Genomic DNA, 22,595 nt, shown 5'->3' on the forward strand with positions numbered 1-22,595 from the left:
TCTCTGCCACTTCATTTTGACACTTATGGACTAATTTGTGCCGTATATTCCCACAAGAGATTCTATATCAGTGACTTTCCTTTTGGAAATATCATAAACTCTGATCGGCTCCACCACTGGGTCAACTTATTTTTAAACTCTATATTTCTCAACACTATAATCTCTTTTTTATATTTCGCTTTTTTATTTGTGTGGTATATCTGTACGTACCATTTTTAATGTATACCAATAAAAATAATATGTATTAATTCACTACCTATACGTACCTGGAGTGCTTATTTAGGTCATTATTCTTCTTCTCCTCCTTTGGATTGTATTATATATCCAAGATCTTGTCAGACTTTTGAGAAATCAATCAACATTGATAAGCTTTCTGTTTTCCAAGCCAATTTCTCTTGGTGCAGATTATTAAGAATGAAGCCCTTAAGCTGAATGGAGATAAACGGAGCTGCTTGTCACGAAGCAGGACATGGACATTAGGGGTTAATGTGCTAGGAAGTTGCTGCTCCCGGATGTTAGGGGGAGGAGTGAAAGGAGGTTTTCATATATATCCCTGGCTAGGCAGGGCAACTTCCTTTTGCATCAGGATTTCCTGCTGACCGGATCCTTGTCAGGCTGAGTGAAATTATTTGGTTTTGAAGTTGCTTTTGTGGTTTCAATAACTGTGGTTTTCATTGTGTCTGATTTCTGTTCTGTGTTAGCATTGGTTATTTAATTGCTGGTTATTGCTGATATTGTGTGGGTACAGTTCTAGCGCAGCACTTTTTGCCGGTTATTTGCTTCCAAACTTGTGGGAGATATGTCTCGCCCCAGGCGCAGCGTGGGTCCCCCGGCTCATTTTAGTGATTTGACAGCTCCCCGCCGAGAGTGATCTCTCGCTTAGTCCCCGTGTTATGGCGGCCGCCATCTTACCTGAAGGGTCTGGGGAGCAGAGTCCTGGTACTAGCAGGGGCAGAGGGGCTGGAGGGGCAGCAAGGAGAGGTGAGTCGGGGACGTCCGGAGGCGGTAGAGGGGTCATCTATCCCGGCCGCGTGTACTGTGCGCATGCACGGCCGGGCTCCTAGCAGGTCTCATGGGCAGAAGCATGTGGCAAAGGGTGTGAGGGGGAGAGGTAAGACTTTGAGATGGAGGATGGAAACACCGTCCCCGACTAGAGGGCTGGGACCGCGAGGACGCCGGCATGACGCCAGGTCCAGGTCTGTATCTCTAGCGGGCAAGGATCTGGAGTGGGGGTTGGTGGCTGACAGGATTAGTGGGAGAGGGGGGGGAAAGGGGGTCCTGCAGCACGGCAGGCGGCCGGTGGTTGATGGGGGGATCGAGTCTCGGACAGGAGGAGTTCTCATTCCCCGGCTGTCACTCATGTAAGGGGACATGATTATCAAGAGAGTATTGGTCATCTGTATGACTGGGATTTAGGGCACTATGCAGAGAGCCTGGATAGTGAGTATGGGGGAGGCGAGGACCGTCATCTGAGGGATGAGGGACAGCAGTTCTGTGATTTCATGAACGCCCAAGCAGTGCACAGACGGGCTGGGGAGAGGTTTTTTACGGGTATGAGGAGCAAGAAGTAGGTCCGGGAGGGCCTTATCAGCTGCGGCGCGTTCTCCCATTGTGGGGGCCGGGGAGGGGGAGGGGAGGGCCAGCGTTCTATCCTCAACCAGGTCAGGGAACATATATGCACGGAGCATATCTTTTACCTCCTGAGAGTTGTGAAGAGCAGTATAGGGAGGCAGGTAGATGGGGGGGGCAATACCAGAGTAGGATGGGGGGCCACGGCAGCGGACAGGCATGTTGTCATCAAGGGGTTGCCAGGGACTACCCGTATGGTAGGGGAGGGTCGTATTATCAGGATAGACCCTCGGTTGAAGCAGAATCACCGCATAGGCCTCCCTGAGCTTGTTATATAAGCCGGCAGCAGGCGTGTGCACGCGATGGAAATTATGGAGAGGGAGATGATGTGAGGTGGATGCCTAGGTCAGTAGTTCCGGAGCGCATGCATGCGGCGAACAGGGCAAGAGGTTCAAGTACTAACGTTCTTTGTCCCCCAGAAAGACAGAGTAGTAGTGGAATGGATGTTGGCGGCTTGGCAGAAGGTCCGGCGGCATCAAGAAAACGCCGTCTGTCAGCCACAAGGAGTGCAACGTCAGCAAAGGGGGCGCCTCGGCGGGAAGGAGCGGCAAGTCCGGGGGTCACTTTGCAAGGTGAGTGCTGTAAATTTGTCTCACACGGTTACACGTAGTACAAGTGTCTCATCTATATGCAGTGGGTCCTCATATGATCAGGAAAGTAGTTCTCGGAAATTATTGAAGATCCTCAATGAGCAATTTAGTGGGGCTAAGAGCCAGAAAAAGGTAGCGCATGCTGCGGTCAAGGAAAGCGGTAGTAAGGGTCCGGTAGTCCATTGTTCGTATATGGCGCTGACATCGGGAATTAGGAAGAGTTTGAGAGAGAGGATTAGAAAAGGAGCATATGTAGATATTTTCATTATAACAAAAACGGGCAAGAGAGAGCTGGAAAAAGCAAAGGAGAAACAGGGAATAGGAGAGGAGGCCTATAAGTCATTCCCAAATTGGGTGACGGCTTTTAGCGTCTTTGCTTCGGTGTATTTGGAAACTAGGCCTGAGGCGGCGGTAGATGTCTGGCGATATTTGCACCTGATTACAGGGATCTATAGAAGAGATGGAGGCTCCATTTGGCGGAGGTATGATTAGAGCTTCAGGGAGAAGGTCAAAGGGAAACGCATCATTCCTTTTGATTGTAAGGATGTGGAGACGTGGATGGAGATGATACGTTCTAAAGAAAGTGAAGGGCAGGAGGTTAGGGCGCAGAGGTTTCGCATGCAGGGGAGACGTAGTTCTCCCCCAATGCAGACCAGAAACAGGTGCCTTGCCTTTAACAGCGGCACGTGCACTAGGGGAAATGCATGTAGGTACAGGCATGTTTGTGCCAAATGCAAAGGACCCCATCCAGCCCGTGATTGCACTAAAGGCAGGCCAGGGGCAGGAAGAGGCAAGGGGGAGTCAGGGCCTGCTCAGTAAAGCAGGTTCGCCGGTCTAGACGGTGCAGCTGGACAGGTGGCTTCGCTTGTTTCCGGATAGGAAGCAGGCGGAATTTTTAGGTGCAGGTTTTAAGAGAGGTTTTCCCCTTCCCATAGTAGGCATTGTTAATGCTAAGGCAAAAAATAATTTGCGCTCGGCCTATGTGTTCCCAGAGATTTTGGAGGAGAAGGTGCGGAAAGAAGTAGACTTAGGCCGCATGGCTGGCCCCTTTCCATCTCCTCCTATAGCAGCGATAGGGAAATTTAGGCTTATACAGCACCTTTCCCATCTGCACGGGCAATCAGTGTATGATGCCAGAGCCGTGGAAGACAGCTCAGTGAGTTACCAGTCGTTTGAGGAAGCCTTGGATTTAGTTAGATCCTTTGGGGCAGGGGCTTTGTTGGCAAAACTGGATATTGAATCTGCTTTTCGCCTGCTTCCCCTACATCCAGAGTCGTTTAGATTTATGGGTTTCCGTCTGCCAGATGGGTACTATGTGGACAAATGTCTACCAATGGGTTGTGCAGTGTCCTGCGCATTCTTTGAAGCGTTCAGCTCCTTCTTGCACTGGTGTATACAGGCAGGAACGGGTCATGTGGGTGTAGCTCACTACGTGGACTATTTCTTGTTTATAGGAACGGCTGGTTCATCAGAGTGCGCAGACATACTGTTTGCAGCTAAGGTTTTATTTTTTGTTTTGGGAGTACCAGTTGCACACGACAAGACAGAAGGTCCCTTACCTTGTTTGTCATTCTTGGGAATCGAGATTGACACATTGGAGGGTTGTTGTAGGTTGCCCCAGGAGAAGGTGGAGAAGCTGGTAAGATCAATTGAACTTATGTTGGCTTCAAGGTCTGTTTCCTTACGCCAGGCCCAATCATTGTCAGGTTCCTTTAATTTCTCCTGCAGAATTATTCCTATGGGAAAATGTTCTGTAGAAAGATTCAGCTGGCTACAGCGGGAATGTCGCGGGTTACACTAACTAAGGAGGTTAAAGAGGATTTGTGGATGTGGTTAAGGTTCTTGGGGAACTTTAATGGCATTCGTATTTGGCCGGCTGCACCAGTTTCTAGTAAGCACCTTGAGTTAGTAACAGACGCCTCTGGGTCGGTCGGTTTTGGAGCTTACTTTAAAGGTAGATGGTATGTTGATCGGTGGCCAGAGGCATGGCCGGCCAAAGGGTTGCTTGGCAACCTACTGGTACTGGAGTTATTTGCCATTGTAGTTGCGGTGGAATTATGGGCGTCACTGTTAAGAGGGCAGGAGGTGGTATTCTGGTGCGATAATCTGGGCGTAGTGCAATGCATTAATAAACAGAGCGCATCATCCATTCCTGCAATCAAGTTGTTGAGGCATCTTGTGTTGCGCTGCCTGGAGAATGACATTACATTCAGAGCAAGACATGTTCCTGGTGAGGAGAATGAGGTGGCGGACGCGTTATCCCGAGGGCAGTGGACACGTTTTAGGGAATTGGCTCCGCAGGCAGACATTACGGGTACGCCATGTCCCCCCTTTGTTTGGCAGGTAGTTGAGCAGGTATTGTAAGATTGACGGAAGCTTCATTGGCCCCTTCCACCAAGAGAGCATATCGTGCTGCATGACGTCAATGGGGACAGTACTTACAGTCGCGCGGTCGGTGTGACTCAGGTCAGAGTGCTGACATGCTTGATTTTATTTGGCTTAAGTATCAGCAGGGCATTTCTAAAACTTTAATGGCGGCTATGCTGGCAGGAATTTCGTTTATGGCCAAACTTCATGGGTGGACTGATTTCACTAAGGGGTTTTTTGTCACTAAGGCCCTTAAAGGTTGGTCCTGAATGCAACCAGGAAAGGAGGATATTAGAAGGCCGGTTGACAAGAATATCTTGAGGAAACTAATGTCTGCGCTGGCATTCATTACAGGCAGTGTTTATGAGTCGTTGCTCTTTCGCTCAGCTTTTTTGCTCGCTTTCTTTGGTGCGTTCAGGGTGAGTGAGTTAGTGGCGCAGTCTAAGCATAATTTGGGTAACGCCTTGTCATTGAAGCATATGTTTTTGGATGATAACATGCTTTCTTGTCAAATCCTTAGATCCAAAACAGATCAAGTGGGTCGTGCTCAATGGATATCTATTTCCTCCGAAAAAGGCCTGATTAGTGGTGTGCCTCCGGGGTTATGGTTTTTAACTTCATTTTGGTTAACACTTTTTTCCCCTTACTTAATTATTCTATAAAGTCACGTTAAAAGTCACTTAAAAGTCACATAATTTTCCCATGCTGCAAGGAGTTGTGCTATAAAGTTCAATTGATGGTGCCGAGTCTATCGGTTTATGGTGACTGAGTTGAACCTGGTGGTGACGGATCCTATTATCTGTGTTACAGGTTGCTCTACTCAGAGGATAAGCATATGGATTGTTGGACATTCGTTTGTGTTCTGGGCGGCCAGATATAATTTTTTGCCAACAATAGAGATGCTTTTGTAAGGCCAGTTGATATTCGTTGGATCGGTAAAAGAGGTCTGAGATGGCAAGGTTTGATGCCACTTCTGTCTGCTGAAATTGCTAAAGCAGGCCCTCCAGATGTGTTGGTGATACATTTGGTGGGTAATGATGTGGGCATAGGTAAGTTGTTGGACCTAATTATCGCTCTCAGAGAGGACCTGAGAAGTATTAAGAGGCTTTGGCCTTCAGTTACGATTTGCTGGTCCAATATTATCCCACAAATTAACTGGCGAGCGGAGATGGTGACAGAATTAAATAGAGCAACAAGGAAAATAATTCAGCAATTAGGAGGGATTGTGGTGGATCACCCCTTAATAAGATCCAATTTTAGTAACTTGTATAGAGATGATGGGGTTCACCTGTCAGAGGAAGGTAATTGGATTTTTATAGAGCAGTTTTTTTGGAGAGTAGGTCAGTTAGTGAGGTCTATGGGTGGCGGGCTGGAGGTCCGTTAAAGGACCTTGACCTGCACTGTGCGCGTATGTCTTGGGGAGCCCAGAGGGGAGTGGTCACGATGATGCCAGATTTAGCACCGGCCGATCGTAAAGGACTGTGGTGCCTGGGACCAGTGGTTAGTGCCTGTGGGCCATACACTGTTCAGTTTTAGATATTAGTTGTTAGCTGATTGAATCGCTCTCGCCGCCACCCTTTATAGGTAAGAATAAATAAAATAAATAAATAAAAAGATTATTTTATTTGCCACTACAAAGTTGTCGTGTCTTTATTATAGTTAAGTTTTAGAGTGTTAGGATTAACATTATTAATGGATGGTGTAAAGCTGAGGGAATCAGCAGTCTACAGTTTATACTATTTATATGTAAGTTTATGTTCTGAAACTTTCTCTTCTTATTTTACATGTTTTGCTCTATGTCATCTTTTATTTGTTGCTTTTATAATTGTTTTAATAATCTGTAAGCACTGTATTTTTTTGTATATAAAATCTAATATTTAATAAATGATGTCCTAGTTGCTCTAAACAAATTTGCTGCCTCATCTTAATCATCATCACCATTTATTTATATAGCGCCACTAATTCCGCAGCGCTGTACAGAAACCTTGCTCACATCAGTCCCTGCCCCATTGGAGCTTATAGTCTAAATGCAAAGCCTAAATGCCTGTTAGGAAGAGGTTGATTACTGGGCTGTGTTAAACCCTTTACTACCTGTGTAGGAAGGGTTAAAATTCTTTTAGCTATCAGAGCACATATTTGTGCACAATTGGGTAATTAAGTCATAGGCTTTCTACAGGCCTCATAGATGCTGGCAGTGGGTGCTTGTGCTGTGGAAGGGACCAGTTTGATCTCTCACCTTAAGGATAGGTGTCTGCAAGATTGACTGCTGAAATCCTGTGTGTCCCCTTACAGTAAATGTTTAAGTCACGAGTGGGTGTAGTGCGGTTCGTGGCAGGGAAAGGTGGTCAGGAATAGTTTTTCCGACAATATAGAGGTGATATATTGTTTGACAGTTTAATTATTTATTTGATCATTTATAAGAGTCTGGTGTCTATTACACTCATTTAATCGATTTTTTAGGTTTCATGGCTCTTTAATCACAATTTGGCAATTCACTTTTGGGCATATTTAGCATCTACATTGCAGATAAAAATAAAAAATGTTGCATGTTCTTTTTTTCGAGAGGAAGATTTTTTTCATTAAACACAAATAACAAAATTATATTATCATGTATACATCATTAAAAATGTTATGTTTACTTGAATTTTAATTATTATTACCATACAATAAAATAGACAAAGTCCTTAAGAAACCTCAGCTGATCAATCAGTGTTGCATTTTAAAGGACATGGTTTGCAGATATTACATTAAACCTACACAATTCTATTAAAATCTCTCTTGATTTTTATGTCTTTGAAGCATTTGCGTACAAGATAGCATAGGCTATTTAAAAGTAATGATGTGTCTAAATGTCAGATGGAAAAATACAGGAGATCTAAAATTGTAATATCCTTTTATGGACTTAGAAGTCTGTATATCTGTCTAAAATAATTGTTGGTAAACATATTAAAGGAATAAATACTGTAACACATTTTCCATGGTTCACCAGCCTAATTATTAAATTTTAACAATGTAACTGGATGTAAAAATAATGCTCAATAAAGTTATTTACTTTGCATTGAAACATACATTGTGTCACTATGTTGGCAAACTCCATTAACATTACACATTGCAATACTCATGATTGCACTTAAAATGTCAATGGAATTGGAGTTTTGACAACAGTCCTTAAGTCATTAGGTTATTTAAAAAATAAATCCTGCTACATGTATCCATATTCTAATAAGCACATTTATGCATGGACTGTTATATCCACTGCTAATTGAATTGCTTAATGTTGTCACTTATTATCTTTTCTAATTTAATGAAACTTAACCATAAATTGTATGCGAAAGATAAGTTTTGATGACCTTAAAAAATTTGAAGGTTCATTCCACTTCAGAATGAAATCAGAAAAATTCATTGTTTGATTCAATTCAACATAAAAATGCAATTTCACAGGGATTTCTAGCACCCTTTGTCATGTTGTTTAGAAATTACAGATATTAGGTCTCATGTGCTGAATTCTTCATTCAGAAACTTTAATAAAACAGGGTTTTGTTGTCTAATTCATAGATTGTACACGCAGACTGACAATTAAAAGAACAACTATACTACACAAAACAGTATTCACGCTATATGGCTGGTGATATAAAATGGTTACCCTTTAATGCAAAATATTCTACACATTACAGTGCCACTGTGCTACATGTCTTTTAGGATATATTCTGGAGAGAGTGCATGGTTTAGTAGTGTAATTGATAGGGTAGCTACAGTCCATTAAATTAAATTAGGTTAGAAGCTGAGAAAAATAAACATATGAAGGTATTGATGCTTAATATTGTAGGTAGTATAATTAATCGGGGTGAGAATAAACCTTGGGTTGCTGTGTATTTTGAGAAATTGAAAAAGAGACTTTGTAGTATAATAAATTTGGTAAGGAAAGGGGGGTTATTTTGTATAGATAATTCAGTGTAAACAAAAAAATAATTACGAGTGTGAGTTGTGGTTAATACTATAATAAATTACATGAATTCTGGAATCATTCTAGTAATATGGAGCTCTTGCTGTGTAGTATAGATGAGCAACATTTTTTAAACTGTTCTGCAAAATATTTGACTCATTCTTCATTTGGCCACAACATTTTGCATGTTTCAACAGTGGAATATTTCCTTAAGTCTTCCCAGCCCTATTCCAACCACATCACAGAGCAGAATGAATTGACCATGACCATTACAGACTATACATTCATTGAAATGCAGAATTTACAAATGCATTGCATGGTATAATTCATAGTGCAACTAAATTACAGATTATATGTAACATAGTATGATGGAATTAGGTCAAAGGTAGCTGCCTTTTCATCAGTTCCTAGAGTTTAGGTGCAAGATAGCGATCCTCATTCAGCAAACTCAAATATTAAAGTGCTTTCATTATCAGTAATAAGGTACCTGAAAATAACAAACACCTAGACCCCATCCAGGGCAATAAATCATTTCTCCATCCCTCTCTAACCAGTGAGTAGCTAGGCTACTTACCAGTTCTCTTTAGTGGTTGCAGAAATGAGTACAAAGTCTTTGTATAGCCGGGGTTCAGTCCTCAGCCATTCACTGTCATCTCTCTCTATAGATCTTTCCCTTTCCCTCTCTCTCTAGTATCAGACACTTCTGAACTCCTGTCTTGTGCAAACCAATGAACAGACCAATTGCCTAACTCCAACAATTTGCAGTTCCTCTCCTGTGCAGCTTCTTTCACCTGCCTCAGCCCCTCACTTGTCTTGTTACCCCTCCACCGAGTCATCTTCTTAGCTCCTCTCAGAGCTGTCTTCTCAGACCTCATGACTCCTGCAAGACACACTATAGCCTCATACTCACTCCTTGTTGAGTGTTCTTAGCCCAACACTGAGCTGCTTGGGAGGATCCCGAGCTCCAGGGACTGAACAGGTTGCAAACTAGTGCTACCTAGTCTGCAACCATCACAATAGACAATATAAGAAATAACATAAGTGGATTGTGCAGGAAGGATTTAGAAACTCACTAGCCTAACACAAAGAATAAGTAATATTCACAACGCTACTACAATTTATTATAGATATTCCACTTGATTAAAAGCACTTTGATTTCTATGACCTGTATTAAAGCAATAATTCAGCTGTCATTTTATTAAATTATATATACTAATTTTTCAGCACAATATACAATAGAATTTTAAATAACTGCAAGTTAGAATAAAATTGACATATTTAATCCATTTTCTTAGAGAAATTGTTGCACAGTACAGCTCAATCCACAAAAATACAGAAATGAAACATTAAAACCTGTATAGCCCTATCTTGTAAACATATTCCAAATTCAGAAATGTACAACACAATTAGCAAAGCAAAGTATGTCATTAGGTAAAACATTTATGGCCGTAGTCTTAAATAGCAGCTCTAGTGGGACACAATACAGTCAACACCGCTTTTTGTGATACCTGCATATTTCAGTACATTTACACATTTTTATATATATATATATATATATATATATATATATATATATATATATATATAGTTGGAGTTTATGGTAGCAAAATATATGTATGGTAGCTTTATATATGCTGCAAACCATTTGGGGAAGGTGTATTTAAGTTTAGAAGTAGCATGAAGTGTTGCCTACTGAAAATATGTCTGAAAAAGGGATTTCAAATCTGATATTTAATTATTTCGCTCAGTGTAGTTCACTGAAATGTTTTCAAAAGCCATTAGCTTCTTTCTAATTGTAACATCATCTTCAGTTTAATATTGAAATTGCCATTGCTTAAAGAGACATCCTAGGACAGAATTGGAAGCTTGGTCCCATTATTCACCTATAATGGAGAATGGGGTGGATATTTTTTTTACTGCCTTTCAACCCTGAGATTCGAATGTCAACCTACAAATAGATTAAGTCCCCAAAATGCCTAAGCCCAAATCGGTACCAGAGAAGGACCCTAGAGATGTCTTGCTGAGGTTCCATTTCAAACAAGTGAAGGGCATTATCCTTAAAGAAGCAAGGCATGCATAATTTTGCAGTGTTATCAAGAAACACTATCTTCTGATGCCATGAGTTAAACCCTGCAAGTAAAGTAATCCAACTCTGGTAGGTCCCTTACGGTCTGGGCTGTCTGCCTAAGCTGCTTATTACATGCTATAGTTGCATCAGCCTTCTCTCCTTGCTTCGTGAAGGTCTCTACTTGCTAAAAAATGGAATCTATCTACCCCTGCTTTGATTAGACCATCAGCTTTAGCTCCACACGTCTCTTCTAAATGACAGAAGTTCCTGTCCTCTAATCTTCAAACTTGCCTCACCAAATAAGTACAGCAAGTACAAGTATCACCAGATATGTACAGTACTTCTGCCCATCTGTTATCCCTAAGGACCTGAAGCGGGCTTGCTCCCCTGACACCCTGGGGCATATCATCCATAGTGGAAAATTGTGCCTGGGTGGTCTACCCCCTACTAGTGCAGCTTGGTCTTCCTAGGTCCTGGTGCTGCAGTTTTGGGTGCAATGGAACATCCCACAAAATTCCAATTGAACAGTACCAATTTACAAAGTCACAAATTAAGTGATGTCCCAAATTAACTTATATAATGACTTGTTGTTTTTATTAGGTGTAGTTTTGGTGGAAACAAATATAGAAAAAAATGTGCCCATGTAGATGAATATACAAGTGTTAATGGACTCAACACATAAATGTATGAGTGACTTCATACCAATAGAATAATTAAATAGGCTTATCTGGGAATCCTGTAGAGCTTGTCCCTAAAGTCCCAGAGTGAAACTAGCTGAATCTCTTTTTAAGTTGGACTCCAGCAGCTACACAATTCTGTGTAATACTGCAAACCAAGTTTTTTAATATAACAAAGAAGTATTAAATAATTACCTAATGGAGAACATTAAAACAGCTTATCTGGTTAGATGAAAACTACCAGGAAGCTAGAGAACAAGCAGCAGACATGAGTCAGAGATTAAGAGTCAAATGGATTGCCACCCCATGCATTTCATCCAATAGGTTGTCATCAGGGGGATGTTCAACATCGCAAGAACCCACATATATATAGAGTGGCAAAAAGGGCAGTTTGCCACATACTGGATGTCTAGCCAAAATCAGCGTTGCAGGAAATTATAAAATGCTTTTGTTTATTTGACTGCCAGAACTACATCTCTAGCTGACTATACCATCCTGACAACTCTGAATAAAGTGCAACAAAGTGGTTCAGCAAAACCTGTGGGAGCAATATCAGTTTATCATGCTTATCACAAATGGGGGGTTCAATTAAGAAGACAGATTGTGGTTACGCGCAGTTGCACACTGCCCTTTACTGCAATATTGTGGATTTCCCTTCGCAACCCTATGGGGTGTAAAGGGAAATCCATGATGTTGCGGTACCGCATTGGCACTTTATGTACGCAGCTGCGCGTAACCACGACGTGTCTTCTTATTTAAATATGACACATGGTGTCATCGTGGGATATTCAAAGGACAGCCAGATCCTTCTGTCCACCCAGCCAGCAAATCCAGGGTGGTGAGTGGTACAAAATCTGGTTGCTACAAATATAATTGCTACGAATGTATAGGTGATGCAAACCTTGATCACAAAGCAAATGTATAAAATTGTCTAATGGTTGCAAGAGTGATGTACAGGTAACGTAAATCCTTTTTCACAAGCAAAACTGTTAATTTATGCTTAAAAAAGCAACATTTTGCTTTCCTACACGCCAAAAACTGTAATGGACGATCTTTTAAAGGCTTAGGTGAATGTGGCCACTATGCAGCAGAAGGAGCTGGGGCATTGCTGAATGTGGCTGTTACACAGCAGGCCCAAATACTTATGGGGGTATGGTAATAAGGGGGTATGGTAGTCCCAATGGGACTAGTTCAATAGGACTATTGGGCTTTTGCAATTACTTTAGATGTTTACATAAGGTCTCCCAATTGACATTTACCCTATGCCATGAATAGACAAACTAATGGAGAACTTAAGTGAATAGCTGACTACTTTAGACCTCAAAAAGGGATATTGGTAGATACTGTACCCCTGTAAGCCTCTGCCAAACCCAAAACTGCGTTCTCTACGCCTGAAGGCATATTCCAATATAAGCTGTTGTCTTTGGGCTACATGGAATGCATGCAATGTTTCAGTGGACATACGCTACTGTGTATCTGGATAACATAGTCATCCATATTGGGAATCACATTTTCCCAAGGTGGAGGCTGTGTTAGAATCTTTAAGGGCACATGGCCTTATTGCCAATCCCGAGAAATGTGCAAATGTGGCTATATCATTGGCAAAATACCTGGGCTATGTAGTTGGATGGGGAAAAGTCAAACCATAGGTTGATAAACTTCAAGCCGTGAAGAACTGGCCCAAGCCATATACAAAAACCCAACTGAGGAAATTTCTTGGCTTGGTAGGATACTGCCACCAGTTCATGGAGAACTTTGCCACTCAGGCTACTCCACTCAGAGAGCTTCTAAAGAAAGCTTGTCCAGAAAAGGGGAGGAGAAACCCATCTTGTATCTCAGTGGCAAACTTTTGATTAGAAAAAAAAAATATTGGACTGTTGAACAATAGTGCCTCACCATCAAATGGGCTGTAAAAGCCCTCTCGTATAATTTTTTGGGTAGGGAATTTACCCTGGTGACAGACCATGCACCATTATAATGAATGCAAATGAACAAAGAGGACAATGCAGCCTTTCTACTTCACCGTGGAAGATAGACCGAGAGCTATGCTCTCTCCTGAAAATATGTGCTCCCTGCAGTATTTGCATCACCTAGGTTGGTGATACTAAGGGGAGAGGTATGCGGCCAAGAGGGTAGTTTCCAAAGTACTCTTAAAGGAGAGACTGACGGTTATTCTAGGAGTCTGCAGGCTGATGCTGCAGACAGCGTTAATCCTGCACACTTTTCACTTCTGCCTCACAGCACTGGGGTCATGAGTTCAATTCCAGGACCATGACCTTATCTGTGTGGAGTATGTATGTTTTTACCCATGTTTGTGTGGATTTTCTCTGGGTGCTCCGGTTTCCTCCCACACTCCAAAAACATATTGGTAGGCTAATTGGTTGCTATCAAATTTTTGACCCTAGTGTGTGTGTGTGTGTGTTAGGGAATTAAAACTGTAAGTATAAATAACTAATGATGATATGGGTGTAATTAATTACTGGTTTAGCAAGTTCTGGGGAGGTAGCATAAATAGCTGTTTTTGTGTTGTGGACGGGACGACCAATGGCAGGCAGTGACTGGTGTCTAGTGAGGGAACTTGATATCTAGCCTGAAGCAGGGTCATGGGAAATTGTAAAATGTTTTTGCTTATTTGACTGCTGTAACTACACCTCTTGCTGACTATACCATCATGAGATCTCTGAATAAAGTGCAGCAAAGTGGTTCATCAAAACCTGTGTAAGCATCACTAGCTTGCCATGCTTATCACAATATATAAAATGGTTCATGCATCAATTAAGTACATGTTTCTAAATAGTAGAAAGTATTTGCACTTGGCTAGATTATCTTAATACAGTATGTAAACATATAAAAATGGATACAAATTCATGTAATGCTGAAAACAGCTGAAAACCGATAGCCAGGGCTATACCCGGATTTAAAAAAGTACTGGAGCATAGCCGTGGGTGCACATTATTTAACACAAGAGGAAACATCCTAGAGGGATCTAACAAACATTTGTCTCTCGGTTCTGTATAAAATAACAAAGGAAGGATGGCAATACGCTAGCAAAAAATAGAAGATTCGAGTGAAGACAATCCTACAGTTTATAATATAAATCCTACAACCAGTGAAAATATTTTATACACTGGTATAGTAGATGTATCAAATACCCAGTGATGTGTCATACACAAAAGACTTAAAAGCTTCTAAAAACAATTGGATATATTACATTAAAAGATGTGATATATAAACACAGTATATGTAAAATAAACATGATGGATTGGTGTAACCTGGATATTTGTTTATTCTAAGACAAGGATAAATATATAAATATTGAAAGAAAACGCCAATGATCCTTTAAATAAAAAAAGGAAATAATTAGATTGAAATATCGAATACTTGGTAGATGGGTTAGATGAATGTACAGAGCTGTAAACACCTCAGGTGCACCTTAAGGATGTAGGCTATTAAATTTAAAGATACAACACATTTTCTTTGCACTAATATATAGTCCCTTGTGACAACAACCACGCATACAACAGTTTTCCCTCCAGGAACAGTCACAAGAAGACAAGACAAATAGTTAATGTATGACTTTACCAGTGCTGCCCAATATGTAATTGAGCAGGGTTGCATTTATGCTATAGCCATGTGTTTCAGGGAAAATACTGTAAATAAAATTACATCTTACAATAATGTCTATTACTATCCTTTTATTTATGTAGCTCCAATATATTACACAGTAATAACATCTGGAACAGTGATGTCTGGCAGTTCATCACAGGATTTTCTATTAAACAAAGACACACACTAGGCAGGGCCATCTTAACAACATTATGGGCCCCCGGGCAAAGCAGTGCACCAGGGCCCCTAGATATAGATATATAGACGGATATAGATATAGATATAGATATAGATATATAAAGATAGAGATAGATAGATGTACTTGCTCAGTGACCCTAGTAGGTTTTTTTTGCAGGTTTTTTTCTTTTGCAGGATTATTTATTCTTATTAAGAGCCGTGCCTATGGGGCCCCCTTGCCCGTGGGGCCCCCGGGCAGCTGCCCATCGTGCCCAATGGAAAAGATGGCCCTGACACTAGGGTCAATTACATCAGAGCCAAATTCACCTACAAGATTGTTTTTGAATTGTAGGAGTATCTTGCAGAAACATGGGGAGAACATACAACTCATGACCTCAGCACTGAGGCAGCAAGGCATCTCAATTAAATTTTCAGTGAAGATGGTGCCACTAAAAAGACTTGGAAGGCCTCCATTTGGGAAGTTCTACCTCCCCCCTAAAAAAAGTTTGGTGCTATTTATCTTCTAGAATATATTGGAAAAATTAAAAGCAGGGCCTGAAAAAGCTGTATTTTCAGGAGTGAAAATAAGTAATACTCTCAACAGCAAATCAGAAACAACCTGCTTGAGTATACAGTTCCCCATCTGTGAAAATATTGTTGCTGTACCTCAGCTTACATACCTAAATGGCCTAAGATTGGTACAGCACCTGGCAGCATGGGACTAATCTAAAGTACTATTCCTTTATAATCATTATCATATATTATTATTCAACCTTCAATAGTCATGTTATGTAATGTTATACAATAATATACTGCGATCACTGTATATCTTGCTACTTTACTGTACTTGGCCTGCAATACTACTATATTTGCATTACACACATAGCACAATTCAAAATGCCAAATAAAGCTGTAAAACCCCCAAAATCCCAAATTACGCCCTTATATTTATGAGTGTAGCACAAAATCGTTGAGTGGATAGCATGAGATGTTTTAACAGGCCCTCATTCTTGTCAGGTCACTCTCCACAGCTACATTGGTTACTCAGTATAGTTTTCATATATATATATATATATATATATATATATATATATATATATATATATATATATATATATATATAGATAGATATATATATATAGATAGATATAGATAGATATAGATGTATATATTGTGGCAAGAGCCCGCTACTGCAGAAGCACACGCGAACAACAACTTCCTTTTTATGGTGCTTTATTGTCAGGATAGTAAATGTTTGAGACCCTAAACACTAGCTATACATAGTCCAGCTCTCTCTCAGGACCAGCCAGCTCACCCAGCATTGGTCTCCCTGAACGCATGAAACATACAAGCTTTTATACATGATGCTCCTCCCCCAGCCTTAGCTTGATGGACAGGTGACACACCCACCTTCTCTTTAAAAGAAAACACCCATCACTGCCTCTGTTTGCACAACCAGACACGCCCTGTCTGTTTGCTGAGAGGAAGGATTTCAGATCATGTAAGTTTAACCAAATTTAAACTATTGCTTTTCATACATAAGTCTTCACTCTAGGTGCATTACTGCACAAATGTTTTACTCTACTTCCCTGCTTTTTCTGTATATTTCCAGCTAAATGCCTCCTTTTGTTACTCTATATATATATATATATATATATATATATATATATATATATATATATTTATATATATATATATATATATATACACAGCTCATCACTATGTTACACATAATGAATCAAAATCCTCTTTGAAGCTGAAAAATTTGGAGCTCAGATAAAATACATGCAGGAAAATCTTTTTGTAGATTTATCTCCAGCAAGACACATTCCAAACATCTTTGAAACTTTAACCTTCCAAGAAAACAAAATTAAAAAAACCAGGTGTAGCTATTTATGACAGCAAGTTTGTGCTTTTCACTTGACTCTCCTTTGCATTTTTTCACAAATATACAGGTATCTATATTGTGTATGTCAAATTACCAATAATCCTTATAGTAAGCCAGTTTGCACCAACAACGTCACCCTTAAAGCTAATAGCTAAATTCAAATAAAAAATTCCTTTTTAACTAAAATTTAATTAAGTATTTAATACAGACGGTCTCAAAAGAAAGAAAGTTAGGACATTTTGTAGCCTTCTTCTGTATAATAGACACAACTTGGATATATTATAAGTTATACACAGTAAGGCTAGGTAAACACTGAACATATTTCTGACTGACATGTTATCTCAAACGATTGAACCTACGGCTGAAAGTCCAATCAGTCTGACGATTCATGTATACGCACTGACACAATTTATTTTCAGATCTGTGCTCTACATCTGGTCCACTAGTCTTTAGAGAATGACAGCACAATATTCATTCATTCATTCATTATTGTCATACTGATTAAAACCGCCTTGCTATAGCTATCCACGTGTCCTAACGAATTTCATTAGCTTCTGTGACTCTGAAACGAAACATTCTGTCTCAGAATGAACAAATGAATTATTCCTTCTACAGCACTCTCTACATTTATTCATCAGTACATTCATCACCAGCATCAGCTGAAGAGGACACTACTCTGTAAACTCTATGGAGATCCTGAGCATGAGTGCTTACACACTACATGATCAGTCGGTGGTTGGTCGGAAAATATTAAACAGTATGACCAAACAAATTACATGATGATCGGCACTTTGGGATGACTTTAGATCATCGTGTCACTATTCACACTCACATGATATCTGACCAAACAGTCGGATGTCGGCTGATTGGAGGTTTTCCTTGCAATCATCGGGCCAGTGTATACCTAGTATAAGGTTTTCTGTGCATTCTTAGACAGTTTCTGCTACAGTGAGAGCTCACACAATCAGTTTCAAACTCCTCCATCCTTGTTTCTCTTTGACATAATAATATTTTCTTCCTCTATGTGCTAAAGCTCAGCCTGGTACAGGCACCAAAATCATTAATGTTGGGTAAAAATTCCAAATAATCCCTGTCTTACTCCTATCCCACTCATCTTGGACAGAATTTAATATTTTCCCTCTATTAATGATACACAAGATAAAAGCCTCTGAAATCATGAACAATTAGACAGTTTTACATCTGATGGTCTAGGATCTAGATTTTAAATGTTTGGCTGGCGGTACTTGCTGTGTCAAAAATACATGTAATATAATTAGTTATACAATAAATATTGTATGAAATTAGCCAACATCATGTAATAGTCAAGTTATATTTTTAGCCTTATATACATATTAGCCTTTCAAACATCAAAGTTTAACTATGCAAACATTTACACTAACTCACAATATAGAACTAGAGTATACACTATTCTCTGCCTTAATTTGAGCTCTGCAATCTTCATTTTATAACATGAAATGTATTACTGAAAAATTAGTAACATGGATTTCTGTGAATAATTTGATTATCTGAAAACTCACCTACTATCAGTTGTCCTGTAAGGTGCCCGTTCTGATTTCGTGCATTCACTGTTACATTCCTGTCAGCGTGTAATACCAGCGCACTGTCCTGCAACATATATACAGAATAATAAGATAAAAAATACACAAATGTTTGACTTACATGTAACATTTCAGAGAATAAATGGGAATTGTTAGTTTTTTCTGCTTTAAGTTGTACTTACTGTTAAAGGTTCCCTATTTCAAAATTAAATTACATTCTAATCATCAGTTAAATATACAGTCACTAACAATTAAAACACATACAGTATGTTTAAAGAAAACATGGTACAATTTTCTCATTGAATACGAGTTACACACTTATATGCTAATTATAAAGAAATGAGATCAAAGTGGTGTCCTCTATTTTGGGAGGAGGTGCACTCTCTCACCCAAGCTAAATAAATCTGAAGTGCACCCTCCCCGGGACTCCCAAAGTTACTCTTATAATGCTACTCATAATTTACTCTGTGGGCTGATTGATTGGGAGTGGCACTTGTCCATTGATGGGCAGCACAGTGGCTAAGTGGTTAGCACTTCTGCCTCACAGCACTGGGGTCATGAGTTCAATTCCCACCTTATCTGTGAGGAGTTTGTATGTTCTCCCTGTGTTTGTGTGGGTTTCCTCCGGGTGCTCCGGTTTCCTCCCACACTCCAAAAACATACTGGTAGGTTAATTGACTGCTAACAAATTGACCCTAGTCTGTGTGTCTGTCTGTGTGTGTGTTAGGGAATTTAGAATGTAAGCCCCAATGGGGCAGAGACTGATGTGAGTGAGTTTTCTGTACTACGCTGCGGAATTAAATAAATAAATGATGATGGTGAAATAACGGTGAACATTATATTGGAGCTACTAGTGGACTTGCAAGGAAACTATGGAACATTTGGTCGCTTTTTTTGCTATGATTATCAACTTCATTAATGTCTGGATTATAGGCTCTCCATTCATAAAAGCTTGGCTACAGTACTACCTTTTTTAGTGATTTCGGTAATAAATCTCTTTCATTACATTTTCTTTGTATAGTCAGAACTGTGTTGAGATCCTGCACATGCACAAACAACAGCATCAATCCACACCCTTTAAAAATGCTACAGAAGATTTCTTGCTTTTGTTAATATTTTCTAATAAAAAGTTATAATGAACCAGGATCTAGACTTTGAAGTAGATATTGTATTAAAATAAGTAATGCAAATAAATAGTACTACTACTACTACTAGTAATATTTTATAAATGTTGCAATAATTTTAATAGCTACTAAAATTGATATTTGAATTCTATTGGTTAAATGCAACTTTTAAATATTGACCAGGGTAAAGAAAAATATATCAATGTAGAGTAAAGCATTGAATAACGAAACACGCTGTGTAGACTGTGTAATGGGAATTCATTAGTATTAATGATGCGCACACACACTGGAATTAATGTGTGTATGCTGCCTATTTTTCACCGCCTCCTCCAGATACATATAAATATTGATTCATTGGATCCTTGAAACCATTAATCTTGCCCCGTGTGACATTGATTACCAATAATCTTTATTTTCAACTTCATTATGTCCATTTAAAATTACTACAAATTAACCATAATAAAGTGTTAGCACTAGAGGCAATAATAATAATTACGATAATTTAGTGACCAGTTTGCATGCTGTTCTCTCCCCACTGCCAATTAGACACAAATATCTTTGATGCTATTTTCCCCTAATGATAATATGTATAGATGCTTGCTAAATTGGTGAATATTATAACATTACTGTAATAACACACAATGTCAATGTGGATTTATGTTACATGTAATAGATGCATTGAAAGCAATATTGTTAAAGTAAATTAGTAAATGTATTTGTTTTTTTTGGGCCAAGACATCAGAAGATAACTCTCTTTACTTTAATGTATTGTACGTTGTTAGAGCACCTTTTCCTCATTCTTACTTTTTTGTATGTTTACTTTTTTATCTTCCTCCTCTATTGCAGTGACATTATTTAAATGCCGGTTTAGCAGATTCAGGCTTCTTTTATTTACATACAGTGTAAAAAAAAAAGAATGTCCATTCTACTGTAACCATAATAAAATTAATTTTATTGCATGAATGGAAAATAAAACGTTTTTTACACAATGGGGGTCATTTCTAGAGATGGGCTAATCAGACGGCAGTTAGAGATAGGTGCACTTTAAAGCAGCTCTGTTCCCTATAACCATCTGCTCACAAATATGAAACAGTTACAATATTATCAAGGCAGTGGGAAATTACAAGGTGGCACCGGGGAGTGTCATGACACCAAGGCCAGGGTTGTTTCAAAAACCTACTGGAATACAAGCTGTCCATTTTTATATATGACTTATTTATATTTTTAATTTAAATTGCGTCTGCACCAGAATCATGAGTAGGGCAGAGGTCAGGTAGGGTCATTTTAATTTCATTTAGAGAACTAAATCTAACTATATCTAGGCTCATTTCCAGCTGAGTGGTGCAGTAGGAAGACCTGCCAGAACCATTTCCTCTTTTGTGATGTCTTTGCTTCCGACTTTTCATCCAAAGCAGACATAATATTGTCTGCTTTGTATGATGGGGGACTACAGTAGTTCATATACATAATGATGCAAACACAACTGTGCCCCTAATGCAGAGTTAAAATGCAAAAGGATTTTATTTCTGTGCACAAGATTTTTAAATGATTGGCAAAAAGTATTTGACTTTTTACTTATAATGCCAGTGGTTATAGTATACACTGTTTTTTTTTAATTTATTTTGTAATTTTAGTTACATAAATAGTGGTTGCACTGAGGACCAGATATTAACAATGAAACACAAAAAAACTATACTTTAAAACCATGATGATGTTATCTATTAATTTTCCTGCACGCAACTACTATGTTTACTTGTTTATAATTGTATTTACTTATAGGGTGTCACAAAAGGTCTGCAGCGCCATACATGAAATTTACAGTAACATTCGATACACAGGCAGCAACGATCCATAATACATGACATAATACTTTATTAAACTAAGCATAATTATACAAAGACCAGACATCTACTAATTAACATATTACACACAGATAACTTGGTAATGCAGATTAAATTATTAACAGATAGTAAAATTGATAGTAATGTCTAAGATGAAGTTGGCCTGGGCCCAAGAAACAGGGCTAGGGGAACAGGCCTAGAGGTACAGGGGTTGATGGAATAGTAGTAGTAGAACACAAACAAAGGGGGCCTGGCTCATGAATGTTCACATCCTAAAGGGTATATACACCAGTGTATTTAAAGCAGCAATCCCACTTAGATTTTTTTTCTTCTTCATTAAAAAGCTAATTGAGTACCTTTGAAGCATTCATCTAATTTATTAGCTATGCTACTATGGATTATTATAGCCTTTTCCAAAGCTCACTGTTTGGCAAACAAAATGATTGCAAACAAACACTCAGTCGGTCTGCTACACAGGCTCACAGCTCTCAGCATGTCATGTGATGGCAAAAGGGTAGGGGGGGGGGGGAAATGTCCCAGTACAGATATAACTCAGAGGGGTGTTCAAAAGCCATGTGCTCACTGAAGTGTGTATCATGTGACTGTGGTTGCCATGGAAGTCCAGATATCATAAATCATTAATAGCATCCTGAAGAAAAACACATGGTAAAATGTTAACTAATAACAACATTCGTAGGAGCGACAGAGTTTCATTTTAAACACTGCTGATTTGGTCAGGGAACTGCTGCTTTAAATAAAGATAGTATTGTTTCTGATGCATAAGTTATATAAAAGCAAGATTAGGGTAAAAATAAAAGCAAAATGTAACAGTAGTCAGTGCTTAGAGCTGAATTTGCAAGAATTGTACACTATGTGCTATATTGCTTCTATGAAAACATGCAATTACACAAAGTGTCTGTGCAGATGCATCACAAGATTGCACCAAGGGCATCACTACCATCAGAGCAGTCTATGCAGTGGCTATGTGCCCCAGCTCTGATCTTCTGAGATATTTATCATAGCAGACCTTAAAGTCTAAATGGGGGGTCCACTGCATATGCATTGACTCCCATGCATGCTCAGAAGGGCAGAGGATGGTCCTCCAATGTGATAAGTAGATATACAT

At 39.4% G+C, this 22,595-nt stretch overlaps 1 protein-coding gene across 3 annotated transcripts in view; it reads right to left on the reverse strand.

Moving 5' to 3' along the window:
- SGCZ (sarcoglycan zeta) overlaps positions 1–22,595 on the reverse strand; it is an 840,489-nt gene that overhangs the window by 62,546 nt on the left and 755,348 nt on the right. For all 3 annotated transcript variants that reach the window (XM_075196209.1, XM_075196215.1, XM_075196204.1), the window contains one exon: positions 18,484–18,571. In XM_075196209.1, the coding sequence (XP_075052310.1) occupies positions 18,484–18,571 (88 nt within the window). The remainder of the gene's footprint in view (positions 1–18,483; positions 18,572–22,595) is intronic.

Source organism: Mixophyes fleayi, chromosome 1 (assembly GCF_038048845.1).
Source record: "Mixophyes fleayi isolate aMixFle1 chromosome 1, aMixFle1.hap1, whole genome shotgun sequence".
Taxonomy (NCBI): domain Eukaryota; kingdom Metazoa; phylum Chordata; class Amphibia; order Anura; family Limnodynastidae; genus Mixophyes; species Mixophyes fleayi.